General features: G+C 48.3%; 1 protein-coding gene across 2 annotated transcripts; it reads right to left on the bottom strand.

The window, feature by feature from the left end:
• Positions 1–377: 377 nt before the first annotated feature.
• On the bottom strand, positions 378–15,458 carry LOC118631713 (dendrocyte expressed seven transmembrane protein). 2 transcript variants are annotated; one of them, XM_036264244.1, is made up of 4 exons: positions 15,403–15,458; positions 6,137–7,178; positions 1,408–1,716; positions 378–569 (listed from the first exon to the last, which is right to left on the bottom strand). In XM_036264244.1, exons 2-4 carry the CDS (start codon positions 7,163–7,165, stop codon positions 495–497), a joined length of 1,413 nt encoding a protein of 470 aa, XP_036120137.1. In that variant the 5' UTR covers positions 7,166–7,178; positions 15,403–15,458; the 3' UTR covers positions 378–494. The 2 variants fall into 2 exon arrangements, with proteins under 2 accessions (XP_036120137.1, XP_036120135.1); XM_036264242.1 differs by lacking the exon at positions 15,403–15,458 and adding an exon at positions 12,374–12,761.
• Between the last annotated feature and the right edge of the window lie 200 nt (positions 15,459–15,658).

Raw genomic sequence — 15,658 nt, 5'->3', positions numbered from 1 at the left:
GCTGCGGAGATGGGTTCGGGAAACGGCTCTTAAATCAGGGGCAGAGGGAAGAGAGACAGTTGTGGGGGTAGCTACGCAAGAAACTGAGAAGGAACAGAAAAGATTAAAGGTATTTTACTGACATTATGCATGTAAGTTCTCCTTGACATTTGCTGTGTAGAGCCTGCAGTAGAGATGTTGGTATTTTTTTCTAATTTTTTCTGTTTTTTTCTTTGACTATTACTCTATGTGTTGAGACTTCTCCTCAAAGGACTTGGTTAGAGTTTTGTTACATTGTGACACAGGCTAGGTCATGTCTCTTGTCTGGAAGACAGACCACTGAACCATTTACCTGGAAGCCCTTTGGCCTTCATGAAGAAAAGTAGTTTAGCCCCCAAACTCAGACGCCTGAGGGGCCATGTCAATACAGTTCTCTGATGCTGGGCATGAAGAGTGGCCACCACGGGACCCAAGGGGAACAGATGGGGAAGTGTTATGGGCACACCCCGAGGGCCTCAGGGATTGTCTTCACTGGCAGTGTCCACCGGTTTATTTCTAACCACTTTCAGGACTGGAAGCCAGAAATGAATCTGAAGAGACAAAAAGGTGGATGGATGAGTATCAGAGTCATTTCAAATCCCTCTGACATAAACTTCTCATGATGGGGCTACTGGTGTCAGGGAAAATTGCACAAGACTTTGAAATGGCCAGAAAAACGTGTCCTTTTGGGTTATCCTGGTCTCTCATCGAATGTGCACAGTGAAAATGATTCTTGGCCCAGACCTGCAGATAAATTGTGCCCCATGGAGCACAACGAATCCCCCGTGTACCCTTGGGGAAGAGTCAGTGTGCATCTTTGAAGCAAATTCATTGTGGTATTCCTGATGGCCTGTAGATGTGTTCAGTACTTTGAATTGGTTGAAATTTTTACTGTTTCCTCTTTAATTAATAACTTAAATAAAATCCTTGGCAAGCACTTATTTTATATATGAAAGTCATGCTATTATCATATATGTATATAAACATACATATATATCATTATATATATTGTATATATATTTTTTCAATGCTGGATAATCAGCAAATTCTTTGGAGTTTACCAAGGTGTAGTAGATATTTCCCTTCTGTTGTTTATTTGTCCTTGACCTGGTCAAGTAACTTCTTATTGAGCATTTTCCTTTAATAGCCATTACAAAGGCCTTCCCAGTAGCCTCTCCACAGTCTGACTACATGGTCACTTGAAATCAGTGTTTTGAGAACAAAGCTAGGAGCCTTAGCCATGCATATCTGCTAATTTCCACCCCCCACCCCCAGTGTCTCATCTATTGTTGAGAATATAACCCCAATGTGAAATTGAAGAGTGCTTTGAAATTCCATTTTGCCCTCAAAATTTCCTTAATTACAGGTATGCCCTCATCTCGGCCTTACCTTTGTAAAGTACAGACTCCGTTGTCTTTTTTCTTCTACTACTGGCTGCTTCGATCTTTTTTTCAGTATCTTCGCATGCAGGTACTGGATGCGCTCCGTCTGCACTCTTGGGTAGAAGGATGCTGACACCAAGATTTTCAGTTGCATCAAGAAGGAGGACAACAGTCCTAGCACCACTAGTATCACAAGAATAATACTGAGAGGAACCCAGGTCTTAGACAGAAGGAGCTTCGGTTGAGGGATGCAGTTGTGTTCAAACAGAGATATATTAAAGGGGGAATCATGGATGATGGTCTGAGTTCCTTGCTCCTAAAATGAAAGAATAAAATCATCAAGATCCATGCCACTTTATACTCTGTCCTCATCTTTCTCCACACTGACCTGCCCATATACATGTGTCCTAAAGTAGGCAGGAAGTTTTGGCAGGAGCTGCCGTGGGTCCTTCTGTGTGTTGCGACTGGAGGGAAAACAGCAGGTATCTTATCTGGAGCTACAGCAATGTTTTCCAAGGTGGGTGTGTGGATTTCCTTGAAAGAGGGCATCAAATGAGTTTGTCTACTTGTCCCTTCTTTGGAGAGTCACAATGCCCATAAGACTGTTAAAGGCTCTGAGAAGAAAGCCAAGAAATCTGTTTAACTTCAGCCAGCAGTTATCCTAACAAATTTGACCGCATAACTCATTTTTGTGGAGCACCTGTTTCTACACTTTGGGTCACACGGGACTAATGAAAGATGGTTTTAGTTCAGCGAGGGGCGCAGGTTTCCAGAGCCTGGCCCCTTAAAGCCCAGGCACACCCTCCTCATCAGACCACAAGGTCACAAAGATGTAGAGGCATTAAATGATGCTCTAAGTCAACATTCTAGAGCTTGGGGGTGGGGGGAATTGTTCTTAGTGTAAGAATACTAAGAATAGTATTCACTGAAGGTCTCAAATAGGACATTTTCTTATCTCTTAGATGCTCAGGAGCAGTGCATTCCTTCCTGCTTGAAGGCTAGAGAGCAAATCAGTTGTCCTCAGCAAACTGACAGAGAGAGCAGAAGATGACATTGAGTCACCCAGCCAAGCCACCAGCAAGAGAAGCGTGTGCTGATTCAGCTCTTTCTTTTCCCTGACCTGAGAAAGTCATTTAATCTCTCAGTGGGTTTGTTTTCTAATTTGGTGAAACAGGAATTAATGGACCAGATCCTGCCCATGAATAAACTACTCCCAGTGTAAATGCAGCACCTGAGGGTGGGGCATTGACCTCACAGAGGAGTACTTAGTACGTTATTATCACCCTGGCACCCCAGAGTCCTGGGGCCAGGAAAAAGTAAATGGCTTCTCAAAAAGAACCCAACCACACCCAGAGAACACCATGCACTTTGGATCTACCCTAATACCTGTGCAGAACCTGGACGTCTCGAACCAGGGACCTCCCTGCAAATGTGCAGTGAAACCTGTCATTTCCCCAGCACTGCGGCTAAGCAATGAAAGGCATTTGTGTTGCCTCGCCTTTTCTCTCATTAAGATAGTTTGCCTACAATCAGATAGAGAGATTTCTATCCCCATAGCAAAGGCACGCACTCTTTTTAATACCATTGAAGAAACAAACACATCGATTGAGTCAGTGATGAGAAATCCTGCAATAAGAAAGCAGCGGGTGTTCAGTCTGGGGAGAGCTTATTTAGTCTAGGAATCTAACTGAGGACTTTGCAGCTGGGAGTCAGGGCTTCATAAAGATCGAGTCAACATTTTTGTACAGGGTTGGTGGAGAGTAATGTGGAAGACAAATGAACTCTCTCAAAATCCCGAGCAATACACTGAATGGTACCCTGAGGTTTTAAAATGTGTTTACCTCCCTTAAGTAAACAATTTGCCAAGACAGCATTGAGTAATGGACAGAGCACCTGCTCTACCACCAGACGGTCCTGAAAAGTTAATCTAGACAAACGCTACACACATAGAAGGTGCTTCGTGAGCAGCAACTACGGCTAATTTTCCTTACCACGCCCACCCATCCAGCTAGCTCAATTCAGATCATTCCCATCTTCCTTCTTTACTGAAAATTGTATGAAAGTGAGGGAGACATACTGACAAAGCCTTGGGCTGATGTCTCTCTTCCGGCTTTTCTTCTCCTTTGCAAATCTGTGGCAATGGAGAGACCAGGAGCCCCTGGTGGCATCCTGGGGGTGAGGAGGTGCTGGCGGCACAGTGTCCCAGGCACCACAGGAGTCTGAGAGGAGCTCCCACGGTAGCCTCATCCACACATCTGTCTCAGTGCCCACTGTCTTGCCATCACTGTAAGTGGACAGGGTGGCCTCCCCCACCAGGACGTATGCCCCTCCATGGCAGCGATCAGGGTCTAGACATCTTTGCATCCCCAGGACCCAACACCCAGAAATGTATTCACGAGGACATTGTCACTGGAAAGTTTCTGGGCCTTTTTCCAAAGGCAGAACTTGGATATGTTTCCCCTCTTCTGTCTGAAATGATGAGAATTCACAAAACCGGCATGGGTGTTGGCTGAGAGATAAATGAATGAGAAAGAAGCAAAGAGAAAGAAGAAGAGGGAGAACCGAGAGGGGAAGATTAATGGAAGGGGAGGGAGGAGAGAGGCTTTTAGTAGCCAACCCCCAGGATCAAGCCTGTCTGAAAATCTTGTTAGTTTCATTGGAAGCGCAGTTTCCACTCTCCACTCTGCTCCAGATACCTAGAACAGCAGGGTTCTTGTAATTAACTCAGTTCTTCGGGGATGCAGATTGCTCAGAGTAATTAGCTCCGAGAAGCAGCCCAGGGTGAGGAGGGGCAGGAGTCTGGGGGGATCTGCTGAGGCAGAAGAAACATGTGGATGCAGCAGGAGGGTCCCAGCCCAGAGACAGAGACATGGAAAGTGGGGCTTCAAAGGGGAGTTGGCAGGCAATCCCCTCTGAGATACCCCCAGCCTCCAGCGCAACCTATAGGAGCTGGGTAAAGAGATGGGAAATCAGACATGCGAAAGCAGCTGTTGGGCTGGAGTAGTCCACCGGGCGTGAGTGACTCTCTCTCTCTCTCTCTCTCTCTCTCTCTCTCTCTCTCACACACACACACACACACACACACACACACTACACACATGCACATCCCACCTAACTCAGCTTCCGGGTTACAGAAAAATAAATGAATGAGACAAATATCTGACAGCATCCAGATCCTCTAAAATGACCCCATAATCACAAATTTCCACAGGGGAAAATGGAGAAAAGAAAAGACGGGATTCACAAAACCACGCTCTCCGTCTGTTGGACATGGCTGCAAGAGGGGTGAGCACAGACTCGGGAGGCACAGCTCAGGGAAACACAGGGTCGTGGCTGATTCAGATCCCATGGATCTACCGACGGCGCCATTCTCTGGGTGGCGGGTTTAGAACAGTGGTTCTCTATCTTGGCCACATGTTGGAATTACTCAGCAGTTTTTACAAATCTGTCGCCCAGGCCCCACCCCAGTCTGGTTAGATCTGGGGGGACAGGCCAAAGCTTTGGGTTTGTGTGCCTGTTGGCTTGTTTAGCTCCCCCGTGGTGACCCAATGCCCAGGACCACTGGTGCAGACGGTCTTTGCTTCCTAGCCCCGGAGAGACCTGAGTTTCTCAATGTGTGGTCTAGGGACCAGCTACTTTGCAAGCACATGAAGCGCTTATTGAAAGGGCTCTCTCGTTTACAACAGAATCTCTGTAAACTGAGGCCTAAGGCTCTGCATTCACCCCAGGAAATTCTCAAACACTTAAGGTTGACACCACTGACCTAGTGGTCTGGTTCCATGTTTTCCTGGCACTAGCAGCAGCTGCGGTTTTGATTACTTGGCATCTCTGTTCCGATGACCATCCCCTTAAACACCATGCTGATGCGCTGGGCTCCCTCCATGTCTGAGAAGGACTCGGGGTGCCAAGAAAAGAAGTTCTTACTCAGAGGAGGTACTCACAGTATACTCGCACTGCAAGTCTGCAGAAAAAGGGAGTCGGGCCCTGAATCTGGCCTCTTAGGTTCCTGCCAGGCACCCCCAGGAATTGGCTTCGTGTTCCCTCAGAGACCCTATTCCCACATTGCAGTGTCTGTTGACTATAGGAGGCTGAAAATAGCCCTCCGCTGGTATAAGATTCTAATCCCCAAATCTGTAAATGTGACTTTATTGTGGGGGGTACTTTGCAGCTGTGATTCAGTTAAGGACTTTGAGATGGAGTAATTACCTGGATTATCCTGGTGGCCCTACTGCAGTCATGTGCCTCCTTTGAGAGGGGGACAGAGAGATTGTACATCCACTGGCAAGAGGGCCGTGTGAAGACAGAAACAAAGATGGAGTGACGCAGCCACAAGCCAAGGAATGCTGACAGCCTCCAGAAGCTGAAGGAAGCGAGGAGTGGGTTCTCCCTTAGAGTTTGAAGGGAGCGTAGCTCTGCCTGACTTCAGCCCAGCGACCCTGATTTCAGACTTCTATAAGAGAATACATGTCTGTTGTTTTAGCCACTCACTTGGTAGTAATTTGTTACAGCAGTCACAGGAAACTAACACAGTAACCAACAATTTTCAGAATGATGTACCTCACATAGGGACTTCAATTTAACCAACATCTGATGCGCTCCTTCTATGTGTGAGGCACTGTGCCAGGCACCAGAAACCCAAAGCGAGAAAGACACTGCCCTGCCCTGGGAGGTGTGTGACCTTTTGCAAACAGACCAGCAAACAGCCGGATACGCCCAGAAGTACTGTGAGCACCTACCTCCCTGTGCAGTTTCAGGTGAACCTCCAGCGCTGGCAAGCTTTGAAAATGTTTGCTCACTGAGAAAATGAGCCGGTACAGCAGGAAATCGATGGCAGCAAACAGCACCCAGATGTAAAGGTGGGTAAGAATGGGGAGGAAAAACAGCCCCAGGATTCTCCTCTGTTTGGGAGTCAGCCGGAAAGATGGGATGACAACGTACTTCTTGCTTTCCTTCTTGTTCAGCGGGTAGACACAGGGTCGCTGTTGATGCCTCTCCCTTTCGTCAAACTGAACGAATTGTCTGGTGATGTAGATGTTTTCAAACTTCCAACCACAGGGGTCCAAAAATCGCTTCATGAAGAGGCCAGTGCTGAGAAGCACCAGCAAAAGCCCTGCGAAGGCCAGGAGCTGCCGTCCGAGGGAGGACAGCACCTCCGTCGCCGTCACCATGTGGTACAAGACCCCGAGGACTTTGCCTTTGGTGTCATTTAGCTGTGACTCCAGGGCTTGGCTGGGACTAAAAAGAGAGACGGCCAGGGTCTGGCTCCAAGACACGAGGCCATCAAATAGACTTAGGTGAGTGGCATGGCCATAAAGCCACTGAATTGCTTCAATATACTTTTTCAGAAATGGCAAATGTATGGAAAAGCTCTTTGCCCTTAGGTTGCAAGTCATGCTGTCCAGGAGCCCTTTAAAGTTGTGAAAGATGTTTTCCACGTGCCCAAAGACGACGTTCCCCGTGCCGGCCGCGATCAAAGCGTTCCTGCCTTCACGCAGGCCACAGGAGAGGAAGCAGAGGACAAGGAAACACCTCACGTGCCTGGAGAGGCACAGCAGAACACACATGACCGCCCAGGAGGTGCTGAGGCCTGCGAGCGAGGACAGAAGCCCAGAGAAGGCCACCGAGAGGAGACCCACCAAAATGAAAGCCACGAAACAGCAGATTCCCAAATGGTGGATAAAATCCATCCATCCAGGGCTTCTTGGCGACACATACATTCCCCAAAGACTTCGGAAGAGGTCGGTGGCTGAGTTCCAGACCCCCATGCTCTCTGTGTCCCTGGAAATGAAAAAGAGGCCAGGGTCAGACGCTGCTTTTGAATGCCCGGGGTCACTTTGTGAAGGGCGCGGTGGGAGAGTCATTGCAGAAAAGGGTCAGAATGCTTTACCCGTCTTGGTCCCCACCCTGCCTCCAAGTGTGACTTTCCAGCCAGCATCTCCGGCAAGAGTTGAGAGGAATAGACTCCATAAAGAGGTGGGCTCTGTTGCTCCCACCCTTGAGTTCGGGGCGACCTTGTACTATGTTTGCCCAATAGAAGGTGAGAGACGTGCCCATCCTGAGTCTGTGACTCGCTCCTATCTTTCTCTTAGCATCCTGCCACCACCTTCCAACAAGTCTGGGTGTATTCGTCCCCCCCTGCTGCGGTGGCAAATCACCACCCACTCAGTGGCTTGTAGAAGCACACACTTGTTCTCTTGCAGTTCTGGAGGTAAAATGGGCCCAAAGGCTCCAGGGAAGGACCCATTTCCTTTCCTTTTCCAGCTCCTGGAGGCGGCCTGCACGCCGTGGCTCATGGGCTCTCCTCCACCTCAAAGCTAGCAATGTCGCATCTTCTTTGCTCTCTGACCTCTGTTTCCACCTTGTACCTTCTCTCTATACTAATCCTTCTGCCTCCCTCTCATGAGGACCCCAGTGATTATACCGGGCCCACACAGTAACCCAGGAAAATCTCCCGTCTCAAGATTCTTAACTTAAGCACATATCTAGAGTCCCATTTACCATGAAAGGTAACATTTGCACAGGTTCTGGGCATTCAGACACAGAAATTCTTGGGTGGGGGAGGGGGTGTACGTTATTCAACTTGTCATAAGTGTGTTGGGCTGCTGGGCCACAAGGGACACAGCACTAGTCTATTGCATCAGCTCAGCCAACAGCCAGCTAAATGCCAGACTTGCAACGAGACCATCCTAGACCAGCCCACCAGCTGATCACAGAACTAATACATGCTTATTTAGTATAATAATAAATACTTATTTAAGCCACTGAATTCTGTGTTGCTTTGTTAGCCAGTGATTATTATGTGATAAAAGCAGCAACACTGTATCACTGGTCTTAAAAGCTGAAACAAACCCTAGGCTGATGGGCAGGCTGAAATTTCTATAAACTGCAGTGTATGAAATCACTTTTTGATAGTCATTTATTTTCATGTGCTCTCATTTTACAGACTAGAAAGCATAACAAGAGCATCCAAACTTAGATGAGGCACTGGGCTGAGGCCAATGTACCTCTGCTCTGTGACCACTGGGTCGCCCCTTCCGGACCCTACCCTCTTAAAGGGAGACACAAATATTTTGTCACCGAGTTAATTGTCTTTCCTTTCCCCCCAAATCTGGCATAATTAAAACACAGGAGCTGTGGGGCTGCTACCACCCTGTCATTCATGCAGATTTAGGTCTGTAATGAACTTAGGTTCATTTGAAACAATATAAAATCAATTTGAGATATTTCTTCCTTGACTGACAGAAAAAGACCTAATGAGCATTATACCATATGTATGGGATTTTAATGAAGACATTGATCAATTTTAAAACACTCTAAAATAAATCTCTTCTCACATCAGATATGATGGGGCTGGATTTATAGAGTATCACAATATGTCCATGCCAGTGTGACAGGTGTTCCAGGCATTGGCTAGAGGGCGTGAACTGAGCAACCTGAGGTGAGGAAATGATTCTCTGTCTGGGTTCAGGTTCAATTGAGTTAATGAGGGAAGAAATGAGATGGGGAAATAGGCAGGTTAGAAGTGTGGACATTCCTCCAGCCATAACAGAGAGGGCGGTCAGCTCCTGTCATGTAATCTGAATGAAATGCTCAGCACAGAAAAGAGATATGGGGAGAAATTAAGTGTTGAAGAAAGGTCATGACCAGGTAGAACTGGCCTTATCAGAGATTCAATATGTTCCAAGAGAATGTTCTTACTTTAGCAGGAGGAAAGGGAATTGGAATGGTCGTTAGAATGGGGACCAGCAAAAGCACATAGTGCTTTTTTCCTGCAAGTTCGCTTTCTTCCAGAATGGGAGGTTGGTTTGAAGGTTGGCAGTGTTCCTTGCACCAACCCACTCCCAGACCTTTGTGACCCCCAAATCACTGATGGGCCCCTGTGCTCCAGGCCCTTCCCCAGCACTGCCAGTCCCAGTGAGACCACACGCAGGACTTGAGCAGTCAGGTTGAGCAGGACAACCAGCACCAGGCAGGTCAGGAGGTGCTGCCTCTCCTGGGTGTGTCCCCACTTGCTTTCTTGGTCATGGTTTTGGATTTGACCCCAAACCGTTATTTGATTGAGACACTAATAGGTATCAATTGCCTCTTTTATCCTGGGCACTTTACCTAAAACATCACCCTGCAGCCTCTGGAGGCAGGTGCTCTTTGGGGCTCGCACAGGGGACACTGGGGCTCAGAGTGCTCACTGAGACGTGTCAGCGGTCACCCAGAGAGTAGGTGGCTGAGTGGGATTCCGACCAGATCTCTCTGACTCCTGGCCAGCTCTCTGTCCCCTGCATTGTGCCCGGATTCCATGACTCGGTTATGTGATAAGATGCTCAGCTCACTGTGCACCTGCTGGAAACACATCCCACAACCAACCTGTGTATCACAACCCCGCTTCTATCTGTTCATTTTTTCTCTGGCATCCAAGAGTTGACTCTGTAAGGACATGTCTCAAATCAGTAGATTTTTCTCTAAAGCAAATCATCTCAACTGTTTAATTTTTTTTTCTATCACCCTTTATGAGGCACCATTTTTTATTGCTTCCTAAAAAATTAATGATATACATTTTGGATTCATTTTTTCCTTCTTTTGTACAGTGTGTTATTAATACAGATATTTCTCTGAAAGTAAGAAACAGATTTATGGACACATTAAAATTTTAACATTCAGCAATAAAATCTAATATCAATTAAATAAGATGTATGACTGCAATTTTGTCCTGTTTTCTTAACAAGCAACCGATCTAATATTATCCCCTTTATTTTTGTGCTGAAAACAGCATGTCACCAAAAGACACGGCCGCTTTCTGCAGGGAGGGGACTGGACACATTCTCTCCTCTTTGGTAGCTGGAGCCCCAGAGGAGCCCTGGACCGGGAGCCCAGAGTGCTGTTCCGGTCTGCCCTTCCTGTCACTGTGAGTGTGGCCTTGATTTTTTTCTCCAATCTGTCTCTTATTTTCCCTACTTGAATAACACACCTGCCTGAGCCCTTTCCTGCTGAGCTTTACGGAGGACAGTTTCAGCAAACACCTTAAGACGCCCTGGAGAGAAGCTGCCCAGTAAACGCAACCCACTTGCTGCCACAGAAAATTGGGCACCTCCCCTCTCTGAAGCCCTGCAGTCAGGGATCGAAGCCCCAAGCCGACCAGAGGCTCAGGGGCGCGCCGGCCGCAGGCCTGCCCAGCTCTGCTGGCTCCCTCGCTCCGCGGGCTCCTGCGCTCCTTCTGCTGGTCTTGCTCTTGCTTCGACAGCCCCAGCTCTTTCCTCTTGGGCAATCAGTGCATCAGGGATGGACAGGATGGTTGTTTGTTTCTTCCTCAAAGACTTTTTTTTTCCCTTTTTTTTTGTTCAGATAGAGTGGGAGGGAGAGAGAGTAAGAGAGAGAGAGAAACATTGACATGAAAGGGACACATCGAGTGGCTGCCACCCGCACGACCTACCAGGGATGGGGACAAACTGCAACCGAGGTACGTGCCCTTAGCGGGAACCGAACCCCGGTCTCTCTGGACAGTAGGCTGATGCTCTAACTGCTGAGCCAAACCGGCCAGGGCTTTTTTAAAATTTTTTTTATTTTTGTTACAGATGCCCCCCACCCCCACCCCCCCCACTGATCTCAAAGACTTTTTCCAGCAGATATTCTGATTCCTAAATTTTGTTTTTAGAGCAGGAAGAAATCTGAGAGAGCAGAGCTTCTTCAACTAGAGGATGCAGCCGCCGGGGGAATCTTGTTGAAAGGCCCATTTTCATTGCGAAGGTCTAGGGTGGCATCTGAGACGCGGCGTCCCTCCCACGTTGCCAGGTGGGGCTGCGCTGCCGGCCGAGGGCCCGACAGGGAGCGAGCTCTAGTCTGGGCGGGGCCTGACGGTGCTTCTCGGGGGCAGAATGTTCCCTGTCTCGCTGTCCAACACGGTCCGCACCGTCGCTTGGGACAAGCGAGGACTTGAAATAGGGCTAGTGTGGAGCTGAATTTTTAACTGTCTTTAGTTTTAATCAATTTAAGATATTTTCATTGATTTTTTTACAGAGAGAGGGAGAGAGAGAGAGAGACATCAATGAGAGAGAAACATGGATGGGCTGCCTCCTGCACGCCCCCTACTGGGTGTAGAGCCGCCAACCAGGCAGGTGCCCTGACGGGGAATCCAACCAGGACCTCTCAGAACCAGGACCTCTCAGTCCATGGGATGTCGCTCAGTCCACTGACCTGCACTGCCGTGCTAGTTTTAATCAATTTAAATGCAAGCAGTCCCCTGTGGCTGGTGTCTATGTACTGAACAGCACAGCTCTGGATGACTGGCACCTTTCCACAGATGAGGAAGTGAAAATCCAAAGAGGCTAAGGGACTCCCCGAGTCATCCTGGCGTTGGAGGCAGAGTTGGGAGTGAGCCCCCAGTTCTCCACCACTCAGTGACACATTCCCCAACACAGCAAGATCTCATCTCTGACTCTTCATGACCCCTGTTTAAAAATCCTTCAAAGGGGTTCATGTGCTACATGGAGCTAAATTTCCCACATACAAAATCTGCCTTCAGGTACCACAAAATACACAATTAGAAAAGTGAACACCTATAGTCTGTGTCTCTATCCAAGAATTAGCTAAACAGTAATAATAATAGACAGTTATCAAGTTAACCAAGTGCCTGGTCACTGTTTTGGCATCTAATATACACTATTGTTAATCTTCACAGAAGCTCTGTATTACATCTAAATATTTTAGATAAGGACAGTGAGTCTCAGAGAGGTTAAGTAACTTGCCTAAGGTCACACAGAATGAGTGGAAGAGCCAGGATTCTAACCCATGTTTAAGTGACACTGAGGGTTCGAGATGGGCAGTTTCTCAGACCCTCTTTTACATAATCTTCAAAGAGTAACTTCTAAATGTGTTTGAAATGCATTCCCAGAATTCCAATCATGCATGCACCCTGAAATGCAGAGCCCACAGTGCCTGTATAAGCTCTCCCTTCATTGTCAACTGCATCTGGTGTCCCCCACCTCTTTGCCAACACACTTCCTGAACCCTCAAGTTGGCTGCTGGTCTCCATCCTGGGGTCAGGTCCATCCTGGTCTCAGGTCCAGGCTGCAGGATCCTCCTCAGCCGAGCCATCCACCCCAGGGTCAGGGGATGAGAGGTGCATTCAGTGTTGGCCCCAACTCTGTTGAGCTGGGGTCAAGGTCGGGGCTCTTCCTGTGCTGAAAAACCAGAGCAATATGGGCAGCACTCAGCAATTCAGAGCCTCCAGAGTCACACAGACACCTTAGAGGGGAGGAAATCGGGAGATACAGATACTTCCGAGAGGTGAGGAGTATGAGGCGATGGGCATGGAGAGCCTCTGCTCCATTCAAGCTCCAGGAGCGGCAGCCCCCAGCCAGCAAATTTTCTTCTAGGCTGTATAGAGACAAGGTTGTATAGTTGCTAGATTTTTTTTTTTTTTTCTTTTCAAGAGAAGCCAGAAATCTAGATTTCTTGGGGTGACATTTAATTTTTTTTAAGTAGGCTCAAATTATTTTTAAACACTCTGGCTGATTTTGTCCACTGGTTGCCAGTTTGCTGCCCTTGGTCTTTGGGGAATCCTCACATTCCTTCCTCCTTTTTCTGCTCTGCCTCCCTCCCCACCTTATCCTTCCTCCTCTCTGTTTACCTGAATTACCTTTCCCTCTTTTGCCCCTGGGACATTTAAAATCATGCTGGAGGGCAGTTTCCAGTCTAATGCATAAAAGTTTTCCTCTATGCCTTGGAAATATTTATTTTTGCCCCAAACGCTCTAATTCTATCTTATTCCCTTCCCCTGTGCTCCTGGATGGAGCCCCTCCCTCCCTCTCCGCTGCTTCTTCCAGCAGCTTGTAAAAGGCTAACCTGATCGCTTTAACCTGCAGTTTCTTATTTTGCCTCCATTATCAATAATGCTTATTGCCTGATTCAACATCCTTGCCTCCCGTGGATCAAGTACCTGCTTCTTGCTTTTATCAACAGCATATCCCCAGAGCAATTGCCACTTTCCTGCCTTGGTCCCTAACCTGCACTTTGCACCACATCCCAGTCAAGGGACCACGCTGGAGTCCACATGGGAGTATCACAGGCTAAGCCCCCCCTCCCCCCCTTTCACAGGGTTAAAGCAATTTTTGTGTGGCTGAGTAGGAGGAAACAAGGAAAGGAACAGAGCTGGTGATGAGGAGCCCCTGATCCAAGCCGGGAGCCATGTGAAACCTCGCAGTCTGTGTATCCAGCCTGAGCACACACTTATCTCCTTTCCCGCAGAGCTGAGCTGTTGCCATGGGAAACGCAAGTGGCCAAGCTCCTCCATCAAGCCTGCACATGCGAGCAGACATCAGCTGTGAGGTGCATACACAGTGGTTGGAGTGCTTTCCCTGGGGGGCACTAAATGTCAGTGGCAGCAACAAAAGCCCTGGCATGGAAGGTGTAGGCTCCCGGCTGCCACTCCCACCCCCAAAGCTCTGTTCACCCACTTTGTCAGGGAGTCAAGGAGCCAGTGTTCCTGAGCACTGTTCTCTGAGCACAGATCAACTCTCAAGGTGCAAAGAACCAGCCTTGCTTCACCTGCAAGGCCCAGTCAGCCACCGTCACACATGGGGCCATGAATCATACTAAGAACCTCCAAACAAAAGGCCCACCCTGGGACCCCTCTGGACTGGGGACATCGAAGACGTGCATCACAGTGCCGCTCCAGCGCAGCCAACAGAAACCCAGGGGCTCAATGCTTTACAAGTGCAGAGAAATCGATGTGGCCTTCTTCCGGGAGGACCTGGAGGTGAGGACCCTGGCAACTGTCCTAATGCTCCCCTCTGCCCCACTTGTGGAGCACTCGCCTTGTCTGACACCCCCAAAATTTCCATTCAGTGACACCAACCCATCCCGACCCTGCTCCCCATGCAGAAGCGATTGGCTTTTGCTCAACAAGCCCAGATGCAGTCTGCAGCACCCTGGGGGGAAATAAGCCCAGGCGGACGCTCCTTCTGTTCACTTGGTGCTCCTTCAACCTGCTCTGCCGAGCCCCGCCGGACCCCCATCTGAGCTCTCAGCCTCTCTCACTGTCTTCAGGGCTTGGTGGGAACCTCATTTTAAAGGTAATTGGAACAAAGGGCAGAGTGGGATAGGAAAAGGGCCTGCCTTCACCCAGAATGGGCTGTGTGACCTTGGATAGGTCACTCCACCTCTCAAGCTGGCCCAGCTGTCAAGCTCCTGCTGCCCAACAGTCTCTGAAATAAAGGTAAAGACGAGCAAAAAGCTGGCTCGGGTGCTGGCATTTCACAGTAGCCCCTCGCCTGTAAGTGGGACAAAAGAAGAATAAAGTGTTTCTCGTCTTTTTCTCTCTTTAAAAAAAAACAACAAAAAAAACACACTCTTGCAAACTTATCATTTGGTTGTGAACATACTGTTCTCTCAGCCTGCCAAAATAGCTCGAGCAGGCGCCCGTTCGAGGTGGAATGACTCCCTCAGAACTTTGTTTTAATCATTCTTGCCTTGGGAAAGCCAGCAAATGCCTTCCGCTGTGAAAGCAACCTTCACACAAGAAAGGAAAGATTAATGACGGCTACCGGGTAAACAGAAGAGCGTTTACAGAACAATTTGGTCTGTCGGTGTGCAGGGCATCGTGGTTGTGCCGGGCACTGTCATTGTGCCGGGCACTGTCATTGTGCCGGGCACTGTCAGTCGGTGAGGACAGCAGCTCTCTGCAGCAGCACCGGCCAGGCCTGCTCCTCAACACCACCCCAGGCTTGGCCAACAGGCTTAACTCTCCAAAGGCCGCGGAGAAGCTTAAGCCACAAGCTGCTCAGTTGAGAGGACATTCATGCCCAGCTCTTTCCTGAAATGAGAGTACTCAGACCCTCAGGCCAGCATGCACGAGACTCCCTGACATTTCTGCATGTAGGTAAACCGTTAGGGACAGAAGAGGGAGAGCAAAGTACCCTCTGGCCTCAATCGTTTATTCTAATCCACTAGTATTTAACTTTTCCTTGAAAAAAGGCAATTTCAAACAAGATTATTCTGGAAGTTTACTTACGGTTCCTCTCAGGCTCTTTGCATGCGAAGAGGCCCTTCCCACCGGTATGAGTCTTGATAAGGGACAGGAAAAGGGAACCAGAATGACAACAGGGTCACCACACCATGAATCAAACACTTTATTTCCCACATGAAGTGACTAAATCATGTAATACTGTCAACGGGAATAATGATGTAAAGGAACTACATATTTCTTTCCTGTATTTTCCTCAGAACAGATATTCTAGAAAGTAATGCAATAGGATATTTTCTAACAG

Source organism: Molossus molossus, unplaced genomic scaffold (assembly GCF_014108415.1).
Source record: "Molossus molossus isolate mMolMol1 unplaced genomic scaffold, mMolMol1.p scaffold_m16_p_16, whole genome shotgun sequence".
Taxonomy (NCBI): domain Eukaryota; kingdom Metazoa; phylum Chordata; class Mammalia; order Chiroptera; family Molossidae; genus Molossus; species Molossus molossus.
This window is presented reverse-complemented; position numbering and strand designations above follow the sequence as displayed.